The sequence below is a fragment of the Dipodomys spectabilis genome, unplaced genomic scaffold (genome assembly GCF_019054845.1).
Source record: "Dipodomys spectabilis isolate Male_0828 unplaced genomic scaffold, ASM1905484v1 ptg000002l, whole genome shotgun sequence".
In the NCBI taxonomy this organism is placed as follows: domain Eukaryota; kingdom Metazoa; phylum Chordata; class Mammalia; order Rodentia; family Heteromyidae; genus Dipodomys; species Dipodomys spectabilis.
The window spans coordinates 57,096,014-57,123,603 of NW_024870679.1; the positions used below are offsets into that span (position 1 = coordinate 57,096,014).

Here is a 27,590-nt window from a genome sequence, read left to right on the forward strand (position 1 = left end):
CCGCTCCACTTGAATGGGCGCTCGCGGCCGCGCAGCGCAGCCGAGACCCGGGAGCGCGTTCCGCCGGACAAGCGCCGGAGCAGGTAACCGGGGCGCGGGCGGGCCCGGGGGGCCGGGCGCTGCGCCGGGGCGCGGACTCAGCGGGCTCTCCGGCACCCAGGCCGCCCCGCGCGGGGCCGCCCGCCTCGCCCCTTCCGTGCCACCCCCCCCCCCGGCCCCCGCCCCGAGGGCGCGGTCGGAGATCCCTTCTCTCTCCCCTCCACCCCTCGCCCCGTTCCCCGCGTGCTGGGATCGGGACCCGCGCAGGAGTGTTTTCCCCGTCCGGCTCCGGCGGGTCCCAGCCCCGGGGCCCCTCCCGCGGCGCACATCTGGAAAGAATCTGAGGGCGGATGGGGAGGGGAGGAGGAAGCGCGCCGGCGGGCGACGGGGAATGTGGGGGCAGGTGGAACTGGGGTGGGGCTTGCACCCCGGTAACGGACAGCCTCGGCCCAGAGCATCCGCACTAACTCACTAGAGGCCCCCGGGAGCTCAACCTTTGACCTCTGTATAGATGGGGAAACCGAGACCCCGAGTGGGGACGGAGATCTACCCCCTTGGGCTCCTGGACAGGTGGGGCGGTGCACCCCTGGCCTCTGTAGCTTAGACCAGCGCTGGGGCCTGGCTTCCTCGGCCTCTGGGTTGCGACAGCCCAGCTCTGCACCCTCTCGGAGCCAGCCCAGCTGGTGGCTTAGAGTCTGCCTGTCAGTCTGTCTGGGCAGCTGCTTGCAGCTGGGGCAGCGGGACGGAGGGGAGGGACCGGTGAGAGGGAAGGTTGGCGCCCTCCTGCTACAGTAGCGGAAGCTCTGGAGGGTGTGTGGAACCACCAGCCTGGGCCTTGGGCTGGGGTGGGTTTGTGGCATTTAAATATTTGACACGTGGTCAGGTGGAAGAAGAGGAGACTGGGAGGGGATTGGGAGGAGTGGCCGCTGCAGCCTGAGCTGCGGAGGGGAAGCAGGCTTGGCTCTGGCCAGGGTCTATTCTGCGCTGGTGGGCTGTAGTCTCGGTCTGGGATAGGCACGTGTGTGCAGTCTAAGCTTCTGCCTTTCCACCTTGGGCAGGCTGGGAAAGGAGGAGCCTGAAGGCTGGCCTGGGACAATCCCATGACTAGTCTGGGGATTTTGCCCCTTAATGTACCTTCTTAGGACCCAAAATGCCACATGCAGGTGACTGTTTCCGTAAGTTACATGAGAGGGTACTTTGTCCCTTCTGCCTGAATCTTGGGTAGGGGGTTGCTGCTGGTTAAGTCATACTCAGAAGTGCTGATCCCTACTGGGTACAGTGGCTCATGCCTGCAGTCCAAGCTAGTGGGGCCGGGGTGAGGTCTGAGGACCACCGTTTGAAGTCAGTCCGGATAGCAAAGTCTGGGAGACTCTTAGCTCCAATAAAGCTGGAAGTGGAGCTGTGGCTCAAGTGGTAGAGTGCTACCCTTGAGCACAAAAGCTCCGGGGGACAGCTCCTAGGCCCTGAGTTCAAGTCCAAGGAAACACACACAAAAGAGTGCTGACCACTAGATAATATTGCTGCTGCTGCTGTTCCTGCTCCTCCTCCTCCTCCTCCTCCTCCTTCTTCTTCTTCTTTTTTTCTTTTGGCCATGGAGCTTGAACTCAGAGCCTGGATGCTGTCCCTGAGCTTTTTCACTCAAGGCTAGTGTTCTGTCACTTTGAGCCGTAATGGCACTTCCGGTTTTCTGGTGGTTAATTGGAGGTAAGAGTCTCGTGGACTTTCCTGCCCAGGTTGGCCTTGAACAGTGATTCTCAGGTCTCAGCCTCTTCAGTGGCTAGGATTACAGGCGTGAGCCACTGGTGTCTGGCTATTGCAGATTTTTGTTAAACTCTGTCTTTCACGAATCATTCAGCAAATGTTTCCTGGCGTCCACTTCATGTCTGGGGAGTCGGAAGGCTCAGCTGAGAGGTGAAAGGTAAAACGGTGGGGTGCTGCAGGAGCGCCAAGGAACCTCTGAACTCTTCTGAGCGACGGGAGAGGCCCCCAGAGCAAAGACATTTGAGATTCCCGGGATGGGCAGCAGTGAGAGCCCCCTGCGCTTGAACCTGCAGTCTTGGGAGACAGCTTCAGAGTCCTAGGATTTCCATTGGCATCAGCAAGCTGTAGCTATCCTGGCCCAGGGCAGGTGCTCAGTGAGTTTTCACTGACTTTGGGTGGAGGAAGAAGGTGTGCTGAGGGATGAGGGTCTACTCTCTTTTTTGGGTCTCCCTTGCCATTCCTTCATCCAGCTTTACCTTCCACAAATATATGTTAGCCCTTGAGATTTGGAGAGGGGTGTTCAGTATACCTCAGTTACTTTCTCAGTAACAGTCTCCTCAGGCATATCATACCTACTTGGTGCCAGCACCAGGCTGGGCCTATTCTCTCATTTAATCCTACAAGTAGCTTCCCTGTCTATTTCCTCAACTAGGAAACAGCTCAGAGTGGGGAAGCAACTCCTTCTACCTCACACAGCAGACCTCCTTTCTCCAAAGCTCCCCACCAAGGAAGAGCCCACCGGCAATTTAAGCTTCCCCTCTGTCCCAAGGGATTGCCAATTCAGGTCGAATTGAAGCTTGTGAAAGCCAGGTGTCTGCTTCCCCGTGGCCCTCCCTTCCCTCACTCCCCATGTGGCCAGGCACATGGAGGGCCTGGGGGGCTTTTCATGCTCAGTCTCCCCACTGCCCCCTGTCAGTATTCTTTTTGTGTTTGTGCTGGTCCTGGGGATTGAACTCAGAGCCTTTCTTTCTCACTTGGCTTTTTTGTTCAAGGCCAACCTTGCTCAGCATTTTTTTTGTTTTTGACAGTTGTGGGTCTTGAACTCTGGGCCTGGGTGCTGTCTCTGAACTCTTCAGCTCAAGGTGAGCACTCTACACTTGAGCCACAGAGCCACTTCCAGTTTTCTGGTGGTTAATTAAGAAATGAGTCTCACAGACTTTCCTGCCCGGACTGGGTTTGAACGGTGATCCTCAGATCTTAGCCTCCTGAGTAGCTAGGAGTACAGGCAATTGCTCAGCATTCTTAAAGGACCCTGCAGGGGAAGTGAGGCTCAGATGGTGTGGTGCAGCAGCCAAGGTCAGATCAGTGAGCAGAGCTGGAGCTGTCCTGGCTCATGGTCCTGAGAGTTACTGGGAAGCCAACGGACACAGAGAGCTCTTGGGGCCACCATGCTGTAAGTCTTAACCTGTTTTTCCTATGTCTTCTGGGATCCGCCCCCTGCTCTCCCTCGCTGCAGCCAGCACTTTCCCTTGCCTACAGCAGATTCATCATCCTTCACCTGAGCCCTAGCTTCACAGATGGCTGTCATCCCAGCCTGCCTTCATGCTTATCTTCCACACTGCTCATCTTCCAGAGACAAAGTTCACTTTTGAGCCTAATCTGGTCAGGACTTGTAGCTGTGGTGACTACTTTAGTCTCTGCCTCTCCCAAAACAGTCTAGTGACTTTATTTATTTATTTATTTATTTTGTCCGTAGTGGGGCTTGAACTCTGGGCCTGGGCATTGTCCCTGAGCTGTTCAGTTCAAGGTTAGCATTCTACCACTTGAGCCACAGCTCCGCTTCCAGTCTAGTGACTATAGTCACAGCACAACCTGGACTCTTTCTGCCTAGGTCTTTATACTCTTCTCCTTTTGTGGGATACATATCCCTCCAAGTGCTAGACCAGGCATCCCTTCCTCTGGGAAGCCATTTGTGGCAAGATTAGGCTTCTCTGGACCCCTAACAGATTCCAAGCTTCCTGTGATCAAACTTGTGTTGACACTGGGATTATCAAACTCAGTTTACACATAATTCTCTAGGCCAACACTGGCTAACTGCAATAGCAGGTAAACAACAAATGTGATGTAAACATTTTCTAGATCCCATCTCTAAAAGAGCAAAACCAAACAGGTAAACTTAACTTTGTTTCACCCGATTTGTCTGAAGTACTACCATGTATCTTTATATTGATAAAGATAAATGAGAAGATATATTAATGTTAAAGAGGTAGTTGAGGGGCTGGGAAGGTGGCTCAGTGGTAGAGTGCTTGCCTTGCATGCATGAGGCCCTGGGTTCGATTCCTCAGCACCACATAAGCAGAAAAAAAAAGAGGTAGTTGATATGCTTTGTTTTGGTAGCATGTCTTAAAGTCTATAGGCATTACAGTGTACACTTTCAGCACATCTCAGTTTGGACGAGGCACACCTGAAGTACCTCATAGCCATATGTGGTGCCTGGAGCCCCTAAGCCAGGAGCCTGCCTGAGGCTTTCTCTGGGTGTCCAGCAGCTGGTGTTCTTTGCTCAGGCAAGAGCAGCAGGGGACAATGCTGAAGAGTTGGGTGGACACTCAGCTTGGCCACCTAGCCTAAGTCCCCATGGGGCCTCAGTCCCTGATCTCCAAAGTGCTGACAATATTTTTACTATGGTTCATAATATGAATGTGTGTGTGTGCGTGTGTGTGTCTGTGTGTGTGTGTCTGTTTGTACTGGTCCAGCTCCGTTTCCAACTTTTTGGTGGTTAATTGGAGGTAAGAGTCTCATAGACTTTCCTGCCCAGGCTAGCTTCAAATGGTGATCCTCAGATCTCAGCCTCCTGAGTAGCTAGGAATATAGATGTGAGCCACCAGCACCCATCAGCTTACAGATTTTTCACAGATACCAGTAGAAGGTGAGGGAGAGAGTTTAAGTGCATAGGATTTATAGGGACCAGAGCTCCTTCTCCTGGACCTTTGCCCTCAGCCAAGCTACCAGTCCTGAGTGAATCTTTGGCCTGGGTCCGCACTCCCTCCTAGAACCCCAATCTTGTCAGGCAGGCAAGGATAGGAAGTGTATTGTAGTCTGCTGTGGCAGCTCCAGGACTCCAGGAATGAGCCAGGGGTGAGGCTCTTAAGGTGCTGGGGAAAAGGGATCTGCAGAAGGCATTTGGTGAGGAGGCTGGGCAGTGTGGGTGTGAAAGGGGAACAGAAGGCCACTCTGTCATGTCATGAGTGTCACCTAATGCTGATTCACTGCTCTCTGGATCCTACTAGTGGTGAGTGCTGTACTTGGTTTTCTACGAGGCCAAGAGGCTAGGGGGCTCAAGTCTGAGGCATTTGGAACCGGAGGGTCACAGAGGCCTGGCTGCTGTCCTTGTCCCTCACCTGTGCCTTGCTGGGAACGGACGGGGCCTCACCTTGGAGAGCTGGCTGAACTGAGGAAGGAAAGTGGTGTGAAATAGCGCAGCGGCCACAGGGCAGTGTGGAGTCACAGGCCGCTTGCAGCTGCAGTGACTTCTGGGAGCATGTGGGGCTGGGGAAGCCAAGCAGGGAAAAGAAGAAGCAGGAGATGCTAGAGGAGTTGATGGGGTGGACCAGGCTATGGAGCAGATGAGTAGTGGTTGGAAGAGCTGACATTTATTGAGCACTTACTGTGCTCTGTGCATATCACACTGATGACTCACGGTCTCCTTAGGAAGACAGCGCTGGTATTGTCTCCGAGGACAGATGAGAAACTGAGCTTAGACTGTTTCAGTTTTCCAAACCTGCTCAGGTCCAGCATCTGGTCAGACCCTTCTAGCTGCTTTGTGTTTGGTTCCTGATGTAGTTGGGGGAGAGGCTTGGCTGGGGCCATGTGCTACGCATGACTGGACACCCACACCTGGACACTTGCCAGTGTCCTTCCTGTCCACGCAATGGAGCTACTGGCTGTAGTCACCGCAGTAGCAGTGGTGGCTCCTGTCACCTAACAGGTGCCAGGCGCTCTGTATCTGCCATAAGATGACTTCTCACAGGAGCGTGAGTCAGACTTTGTGCCTGCCTGGCACCGCTAAGGAAGGTGAGAGCCACTTAATGGTGGGACTTGGGTTTAGGGTTCCTGACTACCACATGTCCCAAGTCCTCACATGCCAGACACATTGTCCGAGTGAGTCCCTTACTGAGAGCTCAGGGAACCGCCCCTGAGCCAAGCCCAGGTCTGTAGGACCCTGGGGACAATGACACCCTAGCATCATCTTCAGGCTGACTGGGACCATGGGATGTGTGTGTGGGGGGGGGAGGACGAGTGGTGTCCTGCTCTGGCAGTGGTCACGTGAGCACACTGGGCCCTGTGAGGGAAGCAGAGCATGTTGGCCTCAGGAGTGGGCTTTGGGGCTAGCTCTTGTCAGGCTATGAATGTGGCCTGTGCTCAGACTCACAGAATTGTCCATGGGCCTTTGAGAACTCATACGTCTCACAACACTGCTGTTGCATGAGAGAGGGAAGGGCATTTGGGGCAGAAGGAACATTCCATGAAGAGGCCTGGAGGAAACACCACTCAACAGCCTTCTGTAACTGGGCTGGTTGGGGAGAGGACAGCCGGAGGAGAGGCAGAGCTGAGTGCTGAAGATCTTAGAATAGAAACTAAAGGGCTGCGTACCCCTGCTGGTGCCGAGGGAAGGCCAAGGGCTCCCTGCACCGCCTGTGCCAGGGTGGCAGGATCTTGGTGAAGTCTAGGTCCTGCCTCAGCTTGCCTTCTATGAAAATGAACGCACAAATTCCTCAGGACCCACCAGCCTTGTGAGGGTTGTAGAAGATTTTGTAGCCTGGGCTTTGTGTACGCTTACCCTTTAGAAAGGCAGCCCTGATGGGGTGCAGGGGGGTAGGAAGGAAGAGGTGGCATTAGGAAGATCCTTGTGTCCAGGAAGGGCTCCTCATGAATTGCCAGGGAGCTAGCCATGTGCCCAGTATACAGTCCATTACCACGTGACACGGTGACCCTGACCTGCTCTTCCCACAGATGCCAGCAGACACCATGACCCAGAGCAGGGTGCTGCTGCTTTTGCTGCTCTTGATGCCTCAGCTGCTCCTGGGACTGAACACTGAGGAGGATGAGTTTGTGGAGGAGGAGCCTGTGCTAGTCCTGACCTCTGAGGATCCACGGCCTACCTCAGGCCCCATCGACTGTCCCCGAGATTGTTCCTGCTCCCAGGAGGGGGTTGTGGACTGTGGCGGCATTGACTTGCGGGAGTTCCCAGGAGACCTGCCTGAACACACCTACCGTCTGTCCCTGCAGGTGAGACTCATGAGGCCCTGCCTACGTCATTGCTGTCTCAGAACCCCAGCACACACGCATATACGCACATACAGAATGTGCTTCTAACATGTATGGCTCCAAGCCCTACCTTCCTGCAGGTCAGACTCATGGTGTCCTGTTCTCGACCTGCTCACAGAGCATCGGACATTGTAGCCTGATTGTTTATTGCAAGGAGTCTGAGATGCAGCCCAGCGTGTGGTGGCAGACTCTGTGTCACAATAACACATACAGATGACCTGCTCTCAGGTGGCTATGGCACCGCAGATGCCATCCAGGGTCAGGAAGACCAAAGCCAATGACCCAGCTTGAGAGCTTGGGGTCTCAGAGCACAGAGTGCTCACCTTTGCTGAGATACAGACCACATTGTGAGCCTTGAGAAGTGGGCAGGGCCTTCCTGGTGCATTCAGGATGGTCCCAGGGGGAGAGAGAAAAAGAGGCTGTCACTCCTTTCCAGAGAAGATCAGGTCCAGTGAAGGAAAGTGACCCATGGCCACACAATCCTGGCGAGTGGGACTAGGCTGGCAGCTGCAGGGATCTAGGTCAGGATGCCCAAGAAGAACGGTTGACAGCTTTTGTTGTAGTTTATTTGCTCTTGCTTTCATCCAAACTGTCTCTTGGGTAACTTGCTTGGAGCCTCTGGTTCTGTGTAGGTGCTAGGTACAAAGGGAGAACTCAGATACCCTGCAGGTACCCATTGTCTGCACAAGGCTGAGACCTAAGTAGAGAAGTCAGCTAGAAATCAGCCTGTGATAATGGGGTCTGGAGTCAGCTCCCAATTCTCCCTAACCCAAACCAGAAAGGCTCCTAAAAGAGGTGGGCAAAGATTCCAGGTTTTCAAAGATTCTAATGGGAGGGGTCCACAGGGCCAAGGAAGAGAAGCAAAGTGATTTCTGCTTAGGGATCAACTGCAAACACCCTTCACCAAGCAGGGACACCCAGGGGAGGGGCTTAAGGGGGTCAGATGGCCCACCAAGCCTGAAACTGCTCATTTGTGGTCCCTGCTGAACCCCAGTGTTATATGACCCAACACCCAGTGACTGTCTGTCAAAGAGGAGAAATCTGAAACAGGGGCCCAAGAGAGGGAAGGTCCCAGCCTGGCGCTGGTGGCTCACACCTGTAATCCTAGCTACTCAGGCAGATGAGATTTGAGGATCATGGTTCAAAGCCAGCCCAGGCAAGAAAGTCTGTGAGACTCTTATCTACAATTAACCACCAGAAAACTGGGAATGGTGTTGTGGCTCAAGTGGCAGAGCACTGGCCTTGAGCTGAAGAGCTGAGGGACAGCGCCCAGGCCCAGAATTCAAGCCCCACAACTGACAAAAAAATAAAAAGGGGAAAAAAAGAGGGATGGTCTCTAGATTGAGGCCGAGCATAGGCACAGTAGCACCCTGGCTAAAGCTGTTCCTATCCCCCATCTCCCCCACAGAACAACCAGCTGGAGAAGATCTACCCTGAGGAGCTGACTCGGCTGCAGCAACTAGAGACTCTGAACCTCCAGAATAACCGTCTGACTTCCCAAGGTGAGGGGTCAGTTCTCAGTTCCCAGAGTTAGAGGACTCTGGATGGGGACTTGGGCCTGCTGCTGGGTGCCTACCTACGAAGAGAGCTTGGTCCAGCAGATTGTGGTGTGTAGGGATGAACAGGCCGGGGCTTGCCTGGCTGTGGGGCTGCGTGAAGACGGGCTTTGTGCGTGCAAGGGCTCCCCTGATGGTGAACAAAGCCAGCCCTAAGCATTTCTGAGACTGGGAGCCAGGCTTTCCTGGGACCGTGTCACACTCTTCAATTCACAGGAGCCCATAGATTCACAGGGGCCCATAGAATCAAAGGGTTTCAGGGCCCTCAAAATTTAAGGTGTTCCCCCCTGCCCTCCCCTGACTGATGTACATGATTAAGTTAGAGAATCTTGGAAATGTAACGGGTGAAAAAAAACCCTTCTAAGCCTGCCATTCTGACTAATTACTGTTGGCATTTTGGTATGTTTTCTTTTATTTTTAAAAAGGTAGCTTCGGTCTGGGAATGTGGCCGAATGGTAGAGTGCTTGCTTAGCATGCATGAAGGCCTGGGTTCAATTCCAGAAATGTTGCCGTGGCTCAAGTAGTAGAGTGCTAGCTTTGAGCAAAAGAGGCTCAGGGACAGTGCCCAGGCCCTGAGTTCAAGCCCCAGGACTGGCAAAAAAAGGTAGTTTTACTGATATATAATTTATGTATCATAAAAGGTACTCAATTTCAAGGTACAATTTGATGAGATTTAGGAAGTTGACACAGTTGTATAACCTTTCATATAACCCATCTCAGACATTTCTTTGTAGGTTTAAATTTTTTTCTTTTTTTTTTTTGGTCGGTCGTGGGACTTGAACTCTGGGCCTGGGCGCTGTCCCTCAGCTCTTCAGCTCTAGGCTAGCGCTCTACCATTTGAGCTACAGCGCCACTTCCGGTTTTCTGGTAGTTTATTGGAGATAGGAGTCTCACGGTCTCTCCTGCCCAGGCTGGCTTTGAACCGCGATCCTCAGATCTCAGCCTCCTGAGTAGCTAGGATTACAGGCGTGAGCCACCAGCGCCCGGCTTAGGTTTAAATTTTTTATTTTTTATTTTTTTAAATTTTGGGTCCGGTCGTGGAGCCTGAACTCTGGGCCTGGGCACTGTCCCTCAGCTCTTCAGCTCAAGGCTAGCGCTCTACCACTTGAGCCACAGCGCCACTTCTGGCTTTTTTCTTTTTGCTTATGTGGTGCTGAGGAATCGAACCCAGGGCCTCATGCATGCAAGGCAAGCACTCTACCACTGAGCCATCTTCCCAGCCCTGTAGGTTTAAATTTTTTTAATTAATTATTTTCGTGCTAGTACTGGGGCTTGAACTCAGGGCCGAGCACTCCTTGCTTGCTTGCTTGCTTGCTTGCTTCCCTCCCTTCCTCCCTTCCTCCCTCCCTCCCTCCCTCCCTCCCTGCCTTCCTTCCTTCTTCTTTCCTTTGTCCTGGGGCTTGAACTCAAGGCCTAGGTAATATCTCTGAGCTATTGTTGTTGTTGTTTATAGGCCTTGAACTCTGGGCCTGGGTGCTGTCCCTCAGCTCTTCAGCTCAAGGCCAGCATTCTACCACTTGAAACACAGTGCTACTCCTGGTCTTCTGGTGATTAATTGGAGATAAGAATCTCACAGACTTTCCTGCCCAGTCTGGCTTTAAACTGTGATCCTCAGATCTCAGCCTCCTGAGTAGCTAGGATTACAGGTGTGAGCCACTGGCACCTGGCTACCCTGAGCTTCTTTAGCTCAAGGCTAGGGCTAGCACTCTATCACTTGAGCCACAGCGCCACTTCCAGCCTTTTCTGTTTATGTGGAGCTAGAGAAGGCATGCTAGGCAAGCACTCTGCCACTAAGCCACATTCCCAGCCCTTGCTTAGTTTTCTTTTTGCTTAAGGCTAGCACTCTACCACTTGAGCCATACTTCTTGCTTATTTATTTATTTATTTTTGCTGGCTAATTGGAGATAACAGTCTCATGGACTTTTCTGTCTGGGTTGGCTTTGAACTGTGATCCTCAAATCTCAGCCTCCTGAGTAGCTAGGATTATAGGTAAGAGCCACCAGCACCAGTTTTTCTTTTTCTTTTGGTACTTAGCTTTGAGCTCGGGGCCTCATGCAGGCACTCTGCCGTGTGAGCCACTCCATGAACCCTCACAGTGTTTGCAAGTTCATAGCTAATTCTACTGTAGAGAAGATAACCTGCTTTGTTTCACTTGAATTCGCTCAGCAGCATTTCTCCTGTTGCTAAAGCTTTCACTGGCTGTCATTTCACACCACACAGCAGGGTATTCCACGAGGGCCACTCCACAGTTTATATAACTGTTCCCTCACTAGAAACTTGGGTGCGCCCCAGCATCTGGGGGTCTTGGAGTCCAGGACTGAGTGTCAGAGGCCGACCTCACGGCTGGAGAGAGGCCCAGTTCCCAGCAACATGACATGTATAAGAGGAGGCAAAGGAGATCCAGGTGGTGAAGAGCCCCTATCCTGCCCAGAGGGGCCCCCCACTCACCTGTGGGTGGTACTAAGAATGAAGAAAGGGGCCTGACCCCTGTGGCCACCCACAGGGGATCACTCCTTCCAGTTCAAAGGGTCAGGCCGGGTCACTCAGTCCCTCAGTGATACTTAATGTCTTCCTTCTGTGCTTGGACCACGTGGGTAAGGAACAAGAAGGGCTGGGCAGGCCCACAAGAATTTCTCAGAAAGGGATCCCAGCTTCCCCTTTGTCTCCTTCTTCCCAGCAAGTGGGGAAGGCATGGGGTTGGGATGGCTCCCGCGTTCTCCTGTAGCATGTCCTTCATCCTGGGCTCTGACCTGTCCTTTGAAGGGCTCCCGGAGGAGGCATTTGAACATCTGAACAACCTCAATTACCTGTACCTGGCCAATAACAAGGTGAGGGGCTTGGAGGGGGTGGTGCTGCCCTGTCCTCCTGCTGCTGTCATTCCCTGACTTCTGTGAACCCTTCTCTCAGCGGGCCGCTGGGCCCGGTGCTGCTCAGATGCAGCCCTTGGAAGTAGGGATGTGAGTCAGGATATCAGAGCGTGTTAGATAATGAAGATAGAAGACAAGGCTTCAGGACTGCAGGGGAGGGAGCGCTCCACCCGCCGAGGAAGCACTGGAGTGCTTCTTGGAGGAGGTGGCATCTGAACAAGGTGATGAAGGGCAGTCAGAACACTACAGGAGGAGAGACAGCAGCCAGGTGTAATGGTTTTCTCTGATAGTCTTAGCACTCAAAAGACTGAAACTGGAGAATCACTTGCATACAGGAGTTTAAGACCAACCTGGACAACAAAAGGAGATCTTGTCTCAGTAATAACAAGAACAACAATAAGACTGAAGTACAAGGCACACACGCTCAAAATGTTTGGTGTGCCCCAGGACCCTAGCCCAGCCTCTTCTTGCTCTAAACTCTCCCAAGATGCCCCATCTTCTCCCAGGTGGCCATGTCTGAGGGTCTCAGTTAGTCTCATTCCTCCAGCTTGAGACTCAAAGGTCCACCTGCTTCTAACACCTCCCCTAGGTGTCTAATGGGATGCCTCCTGGATCAGGAGCCTCTTGGCTCCTGAGTTTCTCCCTCCTCAATTCTCTTCATGGGTTTCTCCGCAGGGAAATTAGAATGACCTTTAAAGTCATGCCCTGTTGGCTACCAGTGGCTCAATCCTAGCTACTCAGAAAGCTGAGATGTAGAGGATGGAGGTTCAAAGTCAGTCGGGGCAGAAAAGTCCTCTAGACTCCATCTCCAATTAGCCAACAGAAAGCAAGGCTGGAGGTATTGCTGAAGTGGTAAGCATCAGCTGAAAAAAAACTTTCACCTATCCATCCACCTAGGCTAAGCCTGGAATAGGAGGGTAGGGACAGGCCTAGGAGGCCTTGAATGCCAGGTTCAAGACGTGAGGAAGTCAGAGAGGTTTTGTTTTTTTCCTTTCTCCTGGAGTGGGTTAGATTTCCACAGAAGACAGCCCTGGTGGCAGGGCGGGGACAAGTGAAGGGGCCTACAAGAAAGAGCAGCTGGCAGCAGGGCCCAGAGCTGGCCTTCATCCTTTTTCTACCTGACTGTTCCCTTTCCAGCTGACACTGGCACCAAGATTCCTGCCAAACACCCTGATCAGTGTGGACTTTGCTGCCAACTCCCTCACCAAGATCTATGGGCTCACCTTTGGCCAGAAGCCTAATTTGAGGTCAGAGGTCAGAGGGAGGGTCCTGGGCTCAGAATGGAAGAAGGGAAAAGGTTAAGGTGGAGCTGTTCCTCCTATGTGGGGCCTAGACAGCCTCTGAGGAGGGGCTTGCCATGCAGTTAACAAGGCCTCTGGGGTGGGAGTGCTTGGCGGAGAAACATCCAGGGGCTAAAGATACTCAGGATCCAGACAGTTGAGAACTGAAGAATGAGGAGGGCTCAGTCCAGGAGTCAGGGACAGAGAATTCTGTGTGTGGAGCTGTGGAGCCTGGGTGGAGAGAGTATCTTCCAGTAGACAGAACATTCCTGGAGCTGCTGAGAGGCCCCATCCCTGCCAGCACGGGGTGTGGTATGGAGGTGCCTGGACTGGGGGGGGGGGGGAGGTCAGGAAATCCAATTCCTGCCACCCATTTCCAGTGGGGCATTGACTCTTCCGATCTCCATTTCCTTGGTGGTATAGTCAGCATCTGCAGTATTTAGCTCTGCATTCTTAGCTTCAGATGGGAAGAGAGTGTCAGGGTCTCAGTTCCAACCTGACCAGGAGTTGAGGAGAGTCCAAGTGGGGGTGATCACTGTACCTTAACTCCCCTCCTCAGGTCTGTGTACCTGCACAACAACAAGCTGGCGGATGCCGGGCTCCCAGAGAACATGTTCAATGGCTCCAGTAACGTGGAGGTCCTCATCCTGTCCAGCAACTTCCTGCGCCACGTGCCCAAGCACCTGCCTCCTGCCCTGTATAAGCTGCACCTCAAGGTAGGGAGGGCAGAGGCACGGAGTCCGGAGGGCCTGAGAGGGAGACAATGACCTAATCTTCAGTGTGGGTCTCGTGTGGGGCTATCAGTACACACCTAGGTGCTCTAGGTCTGAATCCCATCTTAGTGGCTTCTTCACAGCTCATCCTGAGGCCTTTGCCTATTTCTCACCCTCCCCTCTCCACTTTTCCATCCTCAGAACAACAAACTGGAGAAGATCCCGTCTGGAGCCTTCAGTGAACTGAGCAACCTACGTGAGCTGTACCTGCAGAATAACTACCTGACTGACCAGGGCCTGGACAATGAGACCTTCTGGTGGGTCTGCGTCATAACACATCCTCAGTATCACTGTGGTGTCTGGCAAGCTCCTCCTGTGGCCTACTCCTAGCCAGACCCTGTTATGTATTCTTTACCCACTTCTCCTAGCTGCTTCTCCTGGAGAAGGATCTTTGAGTCTTATTCCCCTGTTGACTTTTTTTTTTATATGTGTGCCAGTCCTAGGGCTTGAACTCACGGCCTTGGCATTGTCCCTAGCTTTTTTTTTGGCTAGTCCTAGGGCTTGAACTCAGGGCCTGGGCACTGTCCCTGAGCTGCTTTTTCTCAAGGCTAGCACTCTACCACTTGAGCCACAGTGCCACTTCCAGCTTTTTCTGCTTATGGGGTCCTGAGGAATCAAACCCAGGGCTTCATGCATGCTAGGCATGCCCTCTACCATTGAGCCACATTCCCACCATATTTCATCGTGTGTGTGTGTGTGTGTGTGTGTGTGGTTAATTGGAGATAAGAGTTTCATGGACTTTCCTGCCCACATTGGCTGAACTGCGATCTTCAGGTCTCAGCCTCCTAAGTAGCTAGGATTACAGATGTCCACCACAGGCACCAGCTCTTTGACATTTACATCCCCAGGAACAATAATGTATGTAGCTAGGCAAGGGCTGACTAGATGGCAGGAAGTCCAGGGAGTCAAGGGAGTATAGAAGGAGACTGGCTCCTTGACACAAAGTGCAAACTCAAACATTCCTGTTGAAGGCAAATGTATTTTCATTTTTCTGGGCCCAGGAAAGCCACAAAAGGCTAATACAAGACTCAAACCAACTCTTATGTGTCCAAAACTGTCCTAGATCGTTCCTATACAACTACAGAGTATCCTAAAGGGATACTCTGAGTAGACGTCCCCAGTTGGGAGATGCAGCACTGGAGCAGCAGTGCCCTACTTGGGAAGAATGATGGGAACAAATGTGACGTGGACTCTGGCTGAGCATCCTTATTCTGTCCCTTCCCCATCCCTCCCCAGGAAGCTCTCCAGCCTGGAGTACCTGGACCTGTCCAGCAACAACTTGACTCGGGTCCCAACTGGGCTTCCACGCAACTTAGTCCTGCTGCACCTGGAGAAGAATGCCATCCAGAGTGTGGACGCTAATGTGCTGACCCCCATCCGCAACCTTGAGTACCTCCTGCTGCACAACAACCAGCTGCAGGCCGATGGCATCCACCCGCAGGCTTTCCAGGGTCTCAAGAAGCTGCACACGGTGCATCTGTACAACAACTTGCTGGAACGTGTGCCCAGTGGCCTGCCTCGCCGAGTGCGCACGCTCATGATCCTGCACAACCAGATCACCGGCATTGGCCGTGAGGACTTTGCCACCACCTACTTCCTGGAGGAGCTCAACCTCAGCTACAACCGCATCACCAGTCAGCAAATGCACCGGGATGGTTTTCGCAAGCTGCGCCTGCTGCGCTCACTCGACTTGTCTGGTAATCGCCTCAACAAGCTGCAGCCCTGTCTGCCCCGTAATGTGCATGTGCTAAAGGTCAAGAACAATGAGGTGGCCACCCTGGCACGTGGGGCATTGGCAGGCATGAGCCAGCTGCGGGAGCTCTACCTCACCAGCAACCGGCTGCGGAGCCAAGCCTTGAAACCAGAAACTTGGGCAGACCTACAGCATCTGCAGGTACAGAGGGGCTGAGCCACGCATAGAGAGGGGACTACTAGTAGGTCTGCTCTGAGCCCGCTCATCTGATGAGGCTGGGTGAGAACTGAGCCATGAGGGAGCTTCCTTTGGGGTAGCAAAGTGAAGCTATTTCACCATCAGGTAGATGGGCAGTCATGGCTGCAGATAGGACCCATAGATCAGGAGGACCCCTGCAAGTACAGAAGTAGGTGCCTGGAGAAGCTGGGCCCTGGGGAGAGGGGAGAATTAGCCATGCTGACCTCACCATTCTGCCAGGGGCCAAGTAGGTGTGCGTGCATGTGTGTGTGTGTGGGGTGGGGGAGTCCCTGCCCCAGGGGCCAAGATTCCCCAGGCATCTTGGAGCCATCCAGGGGTATGGCTACATGGCAGAGGCTGATAGAGATGCCTTGGTAACTAGTAAACCCATTCAATGAGAAAGGGCTATGGAGAAAACTGATCAGAGGGCCCTGGAGGGGACCAGGCCCTTGACCTTGGCCTTTCAAAGCCTCTCTGATGTCTTCCCAAAACCACTCTCACAAGCCAGGGTACCTGGGCCTCTGCATTGTTGTCCCCTCCCATAAGACATCCTGAGGGCTTGCTCTGCTATTTCTGGGGTTCTGCTCAAATGCCACCTTCTTGGAGACCTCCATTGTTTTTGTTTGTCTGTTTTCCTTTTTTCTCCATAAGCTTTACCCTTCCAGGCCTCAGGCTATCTGTTGTCTGCCCCCGAGGCTAGAATAAGGAGTGGGACTTTCAGTCTTCTGTGCCTCCCTGGATATGGTAGCCTTGGGGGCACTGCTTGTGGGGTGTGAGCTCTTCAAACCTAATGCCAGGACTGGGGTGCCTATGTGGAATGTAGGGAGTGGGTGTCAGCCCTGGGGCAGAGCAGGTGGTGTGGGAAAGGCTGCTGGTCTGCAGCTCAGCTAGGTTTCTCCTTGCCCTGACCTCCTTGCTGAAAGCCAGCTGCCAGGTCCAGCTGCCTATGCTACCCTTTGGGTGATTCCTTGGGAGCTTGTTCTTAAAGGGCTCAACACCTGTCATACGTCTTTCTCTTGTATTTGTGTGTATTGTATGCATCGGTACTGGAGCTTGAAGCAGGGTCTCACTCTCTAATTTGGCTTTTTCTGCTCAAGGCTGGCAATCTACCACTTGAGCTACTTCTGGCTTTTTGTTTTTTTTGGCCAATCTTGGGGCTTGAACTCAGGGCCTGGGCACTGTCTCTGAGCTTTTGCTTAAGGTGCCACTTCTAGCTTTTTCTGTTTCTTTGGTACTGAGGAATCAAACCCAGAGCTTCATGCATGCTAGGGCAAGCACACCATGTTTCTTTCCAGCCTACTTCTGGCTTTTTGCTGATTAATTGGACATGAGGATTATGGATTTTTCTTTCCAGGATGGCTTTGAACTGCTATCCTCAGATCTCAGTCCCTTGATTAGCTAGGACTACAGGCATGAGCCATTGGTGCCAGTTGCTCCTGTATTTTCTTTTTTTTTTCCAGAGCTGAGGACCAAGCCCAGGGCCTTGCACTCACCAGGCTGGCGCTCTTCCGCTGAGCTAATCCCCCAGCCCCGCTCCTGTATTTTCTAATGCCCTAATGGAACGTGATGACATTCACTCAGGATGTTACAACCTCTTAGTCACTGCTGCTGGCCTCCAGCAGCCCACCTGCACCCGACCCAGATGTGCTACTATGGCTCTAGTCTGTCCCCTTCTCTTTACCCTGGCTGCCCATACCCTAGGCCAGGGAACCCTACTTCTTGCTTGAACCCACAGCTTCCTAGGAATTCACTAGTTTGATACTCCCTATTCAATCAAAGGTGTCTTGAAAAGCACCTGCCTTCTCATGCTCGATCCTGGCACACTGGCTCCTCTGCTGGAAGGATCTTCCCCACTTTTTCTCATTGGTAACATCTCCTCATTTATCCACTTATTTACTCACTTGTTCATTCATTCATTCACTCATTCATTTCACAATCTTAGATGAGCTCTCCCATGTACTAGACACAGTTTAGATCTAGGGACCTCCTAGGGACTAAGACAATTAGAGGGCCACTCCCCTTCAGGAGTGTGTACCTAAGTACACACTGCCAGTGAAGGGCAGGCCAAGTACCACCCTGGGCTTGGAGAAGTTCAATGGGGATCTCTGGTGTGTAGAGGTGGAATTCTTCTTACTGGATCTTTCTATAGGCAGCTATTCTGCCCCAGCTGGCCCAGAAATGTTTCTCTGGCCATGGCTGCATCAGGTCCCTCCTCCCTCACCTCCCTCCCTCCTTTGTTCCCTCCCTCCCTCTTTTCCTACCTCCCTTATCAGAGGCAATTCTACCAGCTTGTCCTTGTCAGGTTTTGAGTCCTTCTCTGCAGTCATCTCCTGAGAAAGTTCTGAGATATGGGAAGGGCACCAAGTTCTGTGGGTCACATGGGGAAGCTGTGTGGAGGGAGGGGACAGAGAGACTCCCTAAATTGTGGAAGTTTATGTTCCCCTCAGATCCTCATGCCAGCTCACCTGCTATCAGGATATAGGATTCTCATTTTCCTGACCCTGAGCCTCATCCTCTCAGAGTAAAGAAGGGCCTTAGAGACGGTGGAGTCCCCACCCCTGGCTGCCCTGGGTGTGGATCTGGTGAGATACGTTGACAGTGTGAGAGGCAGAAGCTGCACAGAGCCAGGGCACAGCCACTGTAGGAGAAGCCCATTCCCTATCTCCATGCACTCCTAGCACCTGCATATGTGGCCCAAGATACCCATCAACGAGAAGCCTGCCTGTCCCTGCCCCCATCTAGGGCCATGGGGAAAGGTTCAAAGGTTCACAGGTCTTTATTCTGATAAAATGATAAGATTGCTAGGGAGGACTATGATTCCCAAACATCTTGGCTTTTTTTTTTTTTTTTGTCAGTTGTGGGGCTTGAACTCTGGGTCTGAGTGTTACCCTTCAGCTCTTCAGCTCAAGGCCAGTGCTCTACCACTTGAGCCACAGCACCACTTCTGGTTTTCTGAGTGGTTTATTAGAGATAAGAGTCTCGTGGTCTTTCCTGCCCTGGCTGGCTTTGAACCTGGATCCTCAGGTCTCAGCTTCCTGAGTATTAGGATTACAGGCGTGAGCCACCAGCTCCCAGCAACATCTTGGCTTTGACTGCACGTGAAGAGGTGGAAGGGGACAGGTGGGACCTACTTACGTTAGTGAGAACAAAGCTTTGTAGTCAGGCGCCTTGGACAGTTCACTTATGCTCTCTGAGCATCTCTTTATTTTAAATTTAATTTTGTTTTTATTTTTATTTTTGTTGGTCATGGGGCTTGAACTCTGGGCCTGGGCACTGTCCCTGAACTCTTCAACTCAAGGTGAGTGCTCTGCCACTTGAGCCACAGTACCACTTCCAGTTTTCTGGTGATTAATTGGACATAAGAGTCTCACAGATTTTGCTTTCCCAGCTGGTTTTGAATTGTGATCCTCAGATCTCAGCCTCCTGAGTAGCTAGGATTACAGGAATGAACCACTGGCACCTGGTTTGTTTTAATTTTTTTAATTAACTATTATGTTGATAGGAGAGAATCATTAGTTTTTAAAATTTTTTATTGTGATTAAGTGATTACATACATTTTACAAATTTCATAGTATTGTGAGACAGTGATACTTAGTTAAAGGTACAAACACATTCTAACCTTCATGAGGCAGATTGTCATTATTGTGGTCTAAAAGGTTTGTGAATTCTATGAGCTTTGACAATACAGCTATTTCTTCCACATCAGCTGATAGGTACATTTCTTTCCTTTTGCTTAGTGTTGGCAGTCCCCTCTATCCCTCTTATTACCTGCCCCCATCACTGCCCTTGAGTTGCTTTGTTTTTATCAATGTCCAGTGCAGCTGATGGGTCCCTCTGTTGTATGTTTCCCTCTGTTTCCCTCTGATTCTGTGTCCTTCTCCTAGTTTCCCTCATATGTGTGTATATATATACCATATATTGGTCAGCAGCATGGGGTCATTTAGTAATGATACGACATTGTGGAGGCCTTCTGTTTCTCGAGTCCTGTTTACTTTGTCATATCTCCTTACATTTTGTATTTAACATCCACATATCAGGGAGACCATGTGCCATTTGTCTCTTTGCTCTTGGCTTACTTTACTCAAAATGATTTTTTCTAGTTCCACCCATTTCCCTGTGAATGTCATTAGTTTGTCTTTTCTAATATTCCATTGTATATAGGTACCACAAATTTTGGATCTATTTATCAGTAGTGGGGCATCTGGGTTGTTTCCATATCTTGGCTATTGTGAACAGTGCTGCAATGAACATAGAGGTGCATGTGTCCTTGTATCCTGGTTCCTGTTGCTCAGGGTAGATGCCTAGGAGTGATATGGCTGGGTCGTAAGGGAGGTCTATATTTAGTTTTCTGAGGTATGTCCAGACTGCTTTCCAAAGTGGTTGTATTAGTATACATTCCCACCAGCAGTAGGATTCCTCTTTCTCCGCATCCCCTCCAGCATTTGTCAATGGCTGAATTTAGGATGCAGGCCATTCTGAGAGAGAATCATTAGTTGTTTATTCTTATTACTATTATTATTTGCTAGTCCTGAGACTTGAACTCAGGGCTGCGCACTGTCCTTGAGCTTCTTTTGCTCAACAATAACAGTCTACCACTTGAGCCACAGTGCCACTTCTAATTTTTCTTAGGTGGTGCTGAGGAATCAAACCCAGGGCTTCATGCATGTTAAGCAAGCACTCTATCACTAAGCCACATTCCCAGCCCAAGAGTACATTTCTTTTTTAATAATGTCACTCCTTTCCTTACTCTTCCTCAGTTTTTCCCTCCTATCTCCACCCACAAGTTGTATAGTTCATTTTCAACATAATGTCTAGCATCACTGCTGCTTTTTTTTTTTTTTTTTTGGGTCCAGTTGCGGGGCCTGAACTCTGGGCCTGGGTGCTGTCCCTCAGCTCTTCAGCTCAAGGCTAGCACTCTACCACTTGAGCCACAGCGCCACTTCCGGCTTTTTTTTTCTTTTTGTTTATGTGGTGCTGAGGAATCGAACCCAGGGCCTTATGCATGCAAGGCAAGCGCTCTACCACTGAGCCACCTTCCCAGCCGGTCACTGCTGCTTTTGTTCACCCTTTGTCCCCCTGTTTCTGTGTCCTCCTTACTCCCCGCCCCCACCCAAGACAGATAAACAAGATGAAAAGAAAACAGAAACAATAATGAAGAAGAAACCTTTTGTTTCCATTTCTGGCATTCATTTCAATAAATATTTTATGTGATCAAAGGCACATAGGCATTGCACCTTTGTGTCCTCTCCTAAGAGTATCCTCCTTTGCTCTCTGCGCTTCCATTTCATGTGGAGTATAGACTCTTCTCCTCTATGGAGTTGTCATTAGATTTAGATTTAGGCTGAGGGGCTAGGGGGAGTTTTGCAAATCTGTTAAGTGCGATGTATAGGTAGGGGTCCCTGACTCCCTGTCCCCTCTACAGCTGCTGGACATTGCTGGGAATCAGCTCACAGAGATCCCTGAAGGGCTTCCTGAGTCTCTTGAGTACCTGTACCTGCAGAACAACAAGATTAGCAGTGTGCCTGCCAATGCCTTCCACTCCACACCCAACCTCAAGGGGATCTTCCTCAGGTAGGCCAGCCCCCAGGGCATTGCATGTGCCCCTCGGGGCCACCTAGTTACATCAGGTTGGGCCCCATTCGCCTCTGCTTCCTGCAGGATGGGGACAGAGGACAGCCCTGGTCAGGTTCATGTGGTGATAGTCCAGCACCCTGGACTATCTTCCTGGAGAGCATCTTCCCATATCACAGTTGGGAAAAGTTGGACCCAGAGAGTAACAGTGGTTGCAGAGTGCAAGCTAGCTGGGCTGGGCTTAGGCCTCACACCAGGGATATAGGAATCTTGGTCCTTTTTGGCTTCTGGGGATTTGGATTGGGACTAGGATGAGTCGAAGGACACAGCCCCTGGAAGCCATGAGAACTTCTGCCCAGAGATGAGTGGTTCTTCGTGCCTTCTCTCCCCCTGCCCCTCCAGGAAACAGGAGACAGAACAGAGGAGGGGAGGACAGAAGACCTAAGGCTTGGTGACATGGGTGGTATGACATGCTCAAGCTAAGCTGCAGAGGGTAGAGTAGACTGCCATTAAGCCACAGTCTTTGCCTTCCCACAGGCTGACTATGTCCCTGGGCAGCTCAGCCATGGCCTTGCCTAGGTGCCAGCCTGGCCTTGTGTTAGTGCCAGAGAACAGCATTGTTGGCTCCCATGTCTACTCCCCAAGTGGGACTGAGTATGAGCAAAGGGAGATTGCCTCTCACCTTAGTGATGATACCCCAGCAGTCCTCTATACCCCAGCGATCCCCAGCTCTAACCATATGTACTTTTCGACCACCTACCAGACTTTTTTCCCAAGGGCCCTGCCTTCCCCTTTACCTTCTGAGGTGGGTAGGCATGAGGCCCCTGTGGTTGGGCTTCTGGCATTGACCCCTGTGCGGTGGCTCTGCAGGTTTAACAAGCTGGCCATGGGCTCCGTGGTGGAAAGTGCCTTCCAGAGACTGAAGCATCTGCAAGTCTTAGACATTGAAGGCAACTTTGAATTTGTTGGAGCTCCCAAGGACCCTGGTTGCTTCGACGAGGAAGAAGAAGAGGAGGAAAAAGAGGAAGAAGAGGAAGAAGAAGAAGAAGAAGAAAAGAGATAGTGAAGTGGTGATACCTATCCGACCTTGGTAGGCATCTGTGCGGGGTAGCACTGGCTCTCTTCAGCGCACGTTCCTATCCCTGACTCCGCTTGAGGATCTTTCTGTCCATCCTGTACCCTCTGCCTTCTGTCCTTCCTTCATTTTGCAAAACAGTCTGTTCATTTCACAAGGGAGGTGTGCCAGGCCCTGGGTGAGAGACTAGGGTTTAACTGTGAGGCTGAGGAGGCCAGCACATGTGGAACACGTGTGGGGCACGTGTGGCGTGTGGTGGGAGCCCCACACCAGAGGGTCAAGCTCAGGAGTGAGATCTGGGCTGGAGAAGGCAGTGTACTGTCAGCCTTGAAGCAGGCGCTGGAGCTGCAAGCATGGGGTGCGTGCCCTCAGAGTGAGTGAGGGGGACACCTGAATCAGAACAGACAGGAAAGGAGGTGGGAGAGCCACAGAGCCATGGTCATAGCCAGATCACGCACATACACAACACAGGCACCTACACATGTTTGTTTGTTTTTTTGGGTCCAGTCATGGGGCCTGAATTCTGGGACTGGGCGCTGTCCCTCAGCTCCTCAGCTCAAGGCTAGCGCTCTACCACTTGAGCCACAGCGCCACTTCCAGCTTTTTTCTTTTTGCTTATGTGGTGCTGAGGAAGCGAACCCAGGGCCTCTGGCATGCAAGGCAAGCGCTCTACCACTGAGCCACCTTCCCAGCCCCGAGGCACCTACACATGTGTACAACATTTGGATATACACATACCAGCACACAAGTGCTCATGGGTATACTTATGTACACATTCACAGAGCACACACAGAGTCTACACCATACAGGCACAGAACATGTACATACTTGCACACACACGTGTGGCTGCGTGTGAGTGTCCCCACACCTATGTGTACATAGGCCCTTACACAAAACACACATATGTGTACTTGACTCACACATGCACAGACTTCTCCAGAAGTGAGGCTTGGCTGTGTCAGTACTGGGGAAAGGCAGAGGGAGCTGGGTACCGCTGAGAACCCGCTGGGTTTATCCACACAGAGTCATCATAGGGACAAGATAGGCATGGCAGAGTGATGGGAAAGGCAGGGGAGGAATCTGGCTGAGAGGGGTTGAGACAGGGCAGAAGGGGGGAGACTACAGGAAGCTCAGGAAGGGCTGACTTTACTTGATGCCCCCTTGAGGGCTGGAGCTGGGGTGACCACTGATGGGGGTGGTGTTATGGGCAGGAGGGGGTGCCATGAGAGGAAGAGCAGGTGAAGGCAGCTGTGAGGACTGCAAGCCAGCGCTTCTCCCATTGGGGCAGTCGTAGCAGATCACTGGCTTGGTGACCAGATACGACGCCACATCAGCTTGTTTTCTGCATGTAGTAGGAGGTGCTTAGCAGACCAGGGAGGATAGAGAAGATAGATCCACCTATGGCTGAGATTTTAGAACAAGGAAATCAACTGTAGTAACCAGAGAATGACTGTGGTCCTGGTCCTGACTATAGAGGACTGAGTATGCTTGAGGTCATGGAGCCTGGATGTAGCCATGGAAGCAGGCTGCTAGCTGCTGTTAGGAAGAAGATGCCTGGGGCGGAGAGGAGCCTACACAGCTGTGGGCAGGTGGATGGGGACACCCTGTGATGGGTGACAGAGTCAGGGGAGCGGTTCATGTTGATAACCGAGAGAAGCATCTGCCTGGGTTCTGAGCATGGAGGGGCAGGCCCCAGAGACACTGCTCCAGCAGCTGGTGCCCTCCCTCTCTCCATCTCTCCCTGCCATGCTGTGGAAATGGAGCTCCTTCTTTGCTATTGTCCTCACATAGCAGAAGTGACAGGCCAACTAGTGAGGCCTTCATGGTCCTTGCAGGGAGGGAGCTGTCAGTTCTGGGGTGGAGAAGAATCTTCCCTTTCTGGAGGACATTGCACTGGTCAGGTCAGGTGACCAGGGCCCCAGGAAGAGGCCTCAGGGAATGGCCAGTACACGCAAAAGATTCCCATCCATGACGCCATGGTTACTTCCCTCTGGCTCTAGGCTCTCAGGGGCAACTGTCCCTCCCTGTCTGCTCCCCAGACTACCTCCTTTAGGGCCCCCTTACCTCTAGTTGGCCTCCCCCAGGTTGCTTATGACTGCTTTGTGTGTTTGTGGGTGTGCCCTGTGCTCACTCTGATTCTGTTATGTATTCTGCAGGATGATGGACCACTGGATTCCTTTCTGCAGCACAGGCCTGTGCCCTGCGAGCCCCAGTTCTGCCATGCTCAGCATTGAACCCATGGGGGTACCCTGCATTTCACAGATCGAGCCACCCTCCAAACAGTCCTCTCCAGTCCAGGCCACCACTGCTGCCACACCTGCCCTCTGAGCCATGCAGGCTCCAGAAGGGTCTGGCACACTCAGGCGGTGCCCCCCTCCTCCCCCCCCCCCATTGTCACACGGATGTTCCACAAACACAGTCATGTGCAAACAATCCTCCATGGCCTTTGTCACTGACAGCTCTTGCTCCCAGCCAGAACTGGACAGAACAGCTCACCCCCTGCCTTGCACACTGTCCATCTGTCCGTCTGTCCCCTGGAGAAGACACCATGGACGAGAGCCTCTCCATGACTTGTCCTGGCTGGCCACAAGTGCTTTCTGATGGACAAGCCCACTAGGACAGCAGGAGGCTTTTTAGTGCTCCTGGGGACCTTGGGCAAGAGTGAGGTGAAGACCCTGCAGCCAGGAGGAGCCAGGCAGGAGGGGCCCAGATGCTCCTAGGAGACATTCTGTTCTTTGGGTCTGCAGGGAAATTTTTGGTGCCTTCGATTTTGTTTTATAAGGAATTTTTTTTTGTAAAAATGTTAAAGTCGATTTTTCTTATTACAGAAAACTAATATAAAAGCATGACCCTTGCCCTCGCAGCACACAGTGTCTGTCTGTGTTTCCAGAAAGTGCTGATTTGGCATCTGCTTGGGGGGGTTGGGGTGGGATACAGGTCCTCAGCTGCTGGTGAGACCAGCAGCTCTTGGGGACCCTAAGAGAAGCAGAAGGTGCGGGAGATGGGGGCTTAGTGGCAGAAGAGGAGGTGTGGGAGGTGTATGGCCCTCAGCGGTAAGAATCATCAGGTAGGGCTGGGACCACCACACTCATTAGGCCTGAGAGCTCGCTCTGCATTCCCAGATACTGAGTGTCCAAGTAGAGGACCTCCCTGATTTTGCTTAGGGTTTGCCAAGAGGGCCACCTCTGTACCCCGGAGATATTATGATGGTGTCTATCTGTAGAGGTGGAAAGGGACAGGAGGTAGTTCCTGGGAGCTGGGACAGAGCTGACTTGGGAACAAGGGCTCTGCAGGGGCAGAGTGGGCTGGGATAGGAAGTTGCAGATGTGGCACTAGCTTTGAGTGAGGAAAACTGTGATGGGCAGAGCTTCCCTGCTGTGGACTGAGACATCCAAGAAGTAGTGACCTCTCAACCAGTGGAGGTGTGTAAGTGTACTCTTACCCACTCCACCAAAGAGCAACCCCCTACCTTACAGGGCAGACTTCATTGTTCCATTTGGGGACTCTGTGTGTGTGTGTGTGTGTGTGTGTGTGTGTGTGTGTGTGAGAGAGAGAGAGAGAGAGAGAGAGAGTGTCCTGGGGCTTGAACTCAGGGCCTGGGCACTGTCCTTGAGCCTTTGTGCTCAAGGCTAATGCTCTACCACTTGAGTCACTGCTCCACTTCTGGCTTTTTGGTGGTTAATTGGAGATGAGTCTCACAGACTTTCTTGCCCAGGCTGGCTTTGAACCTTGATCCTTAGCTCTCAGCCTCCTGAGTAGCTAGGATTACAGGCATGAACCATAGGTACCCAGCTCCATTTGGGAACTCAGGGAAGAGGCAAATGAGTTTGTCCACATGAAAGTGGCAGCGATTGATAGCTCGATATTTGACTTCTCCTAGTGTCTAGGCCTCAACAAGTGGTCTTCCAGCCCCCAACCTGCAGTGGGAGGCTGTGTCCTAGGCCTTTCCTGTACTTCTTAGATTCTGACACTTGAAGAAGGATGGATATAGTTCAGGAATTGGGGAGATAAGAGGAACAGGTACCCTCCTGAGCCCCCTCTTCCTCAGGGACCTTATAGAAGCCTGTTTGTTGTCTCCCAGGCCTTGGTGTCCTCATGAATCTCATGGTGTATGACTCTTCCTGACCCCACCAAACACACCCACTCTAGGCTGTGTGTTGAGGCCCCTTTGTGTCCCCTACAGGCCTCCTGGAGATCCCTTGGGACAAGAACTAGGAAGACACTGAAATGTCCTTGGTCATGTCCCCTAAGGCAAAGCATTCACCAAAGGGAGTAGGGCTGAGATTTCCTTTTATGGGGGTTGACCTCAGGACCCTGCCTGCCTGCAGAGCCAGGCTTAAGTCTGGGATGGAGCTCTGTCTATACTGTGACCCCTGGAAAATTCCCAGGCACAGAAAGGTCTGCTGAGACAGGTCCCTAGGCAGGCCGGTTTGGGCTGTCTTCTTCATGTGACAGCTCAGACAGACCTGTTCTGCCTCTGGCCACCAAGAGAGACTCATTTGTACCTCAATAGCCTTCATTGGCCCAGTTAAAGAGGTGCTGCTTAGAGTACAGGCCCTGTACCCACAAGTCTTGAAAAACGAAAGACTTTTATTTAGCACTGAATTTGCAAACACAGAAAGAATTAGGAGCTCAGACTCCACTCTGCCACACTTATCTCTGGAGAGTCATATCCCCTGGCGTGCCATTGGCATCTTGGCCAGAACAACTCAGGCTGAGCCTTGCTCTCTGGAGCCTGGCCTGCTCACTTGTCCCATTGGAGGCTGGCTTTGGATGTGCCCATGGGGCTTTCCAGCCCCAGTGAGGGTAACTGTCTTCACATTAGACAGGCTCTATAGGACAAAACTGATGGACAGGGACAGGCTGACGGTGGCATGTGGAAGGCAGCAGGTCTTGGCCCCCAGATGGGCCTGCCCTTGGGAAGAGCTGTTTGGCTGAGGTCACATGCTGTGGGTGGGGTGTGTGACTGGCCTGGGTCTGGACACAGCTGGGGCAGAAACTAGGCCATTGTTATATCTTCCTAAATTGGAAGCAGTGGTTGTTTGGGGCTATAAGAGGTCCTGCATCCTGTCCTGCCCGCTAGGAGGTAGTGGCCAGGTCTCCAAAAGACTTGAGTTCACATCTTGATCCTGACATTGCTTGCTTGAGACTTTGGACAAGTGTTTTTTTTGTTTGTTTGTTTGAGTCTTTGTTTTCTTTCTTTCTTTTTTTTTTAGCTCCAAGAGTCACCTGGTGCCCTAACAGGCTTATGTGGTAGAAATGGTCACGGCTAGGGATTGGGCCACATGGCTGTCTGGCTGGGCTCCTGAAGGTGGCCTTCCCTTCTCTGAGACCCATTTCTTATCTGTGGTTAGTTTCAGCCTCTCAAGGTGAGAAGAGTGCATGTGAGCCTGGCTAGCTGCTCAGGTGAGTTATGAGCTCTAATCCTGCCTCTAACCTCTGGTCCCAGAGGCCTCGCCTGGGCCTTGTGTGC

At 52.0% G+C, this 27,590-nt stretch overlaps 1 protein-coding gene across 1 annotated transcript; it reads left to right on the forward strand.

The window, feature by feature from the left end:
* The first annotated feature begins 4 nt into the window (after positions 1-4).
* Positions 5-24,953, forward strand: Podn (podocan). Its single transcript, XM_042684959.1, has 11 exons — positions 5-83; positions 6,751-7,026; positions 8,474-8,567; positions 11,385-11,449; positions 12,626-12,735; positions 13,328-13,484; positions 13,683-13,798; positions 14,778-15,435; positions 20,894-21,042; positions 21,913-22,132; positions 24,274-24,953. Exons 2-10 carry the CDS (start codon positions 6,751-6,753, stop codon positions 22,103-22,105), a joined length of 1,818 nt encoding a protein of 605 aa, XP_042540893.1. The 5' UTR covers positions 5-83; the 3' UTR covers positions 22,106-22,132; positions 24,274-24,953.
* The last annotated feature ends 2,637 nt before the right edge of the window (positions 24,954-27,590 follow it).

Bases quoted from the DNA above. Each gene is read 5' to 3' on its own strand.
- Podn (XM_042684959.1), top strand. From the start codon at position 6,751: ATGCCAGCAGACACCATGACCCAGAGCAGGGTGCTGCTGCTTTTGCTG. The intron at 7,027-8,473 runs GTGAGACTCATG...TCTCCCCCACAG, and splicing joins CCTACCGTCTGTCCCTGCAG to AACAACCAGCTGGAGAAGAT. The intron at 11,450-12,625 runs GTGAGGGGCTTG...TTCCCTTTCCAG, and splicing joins TGTACCTGGCCAATAACAAG to CTGACACTGGCACCAAGATT.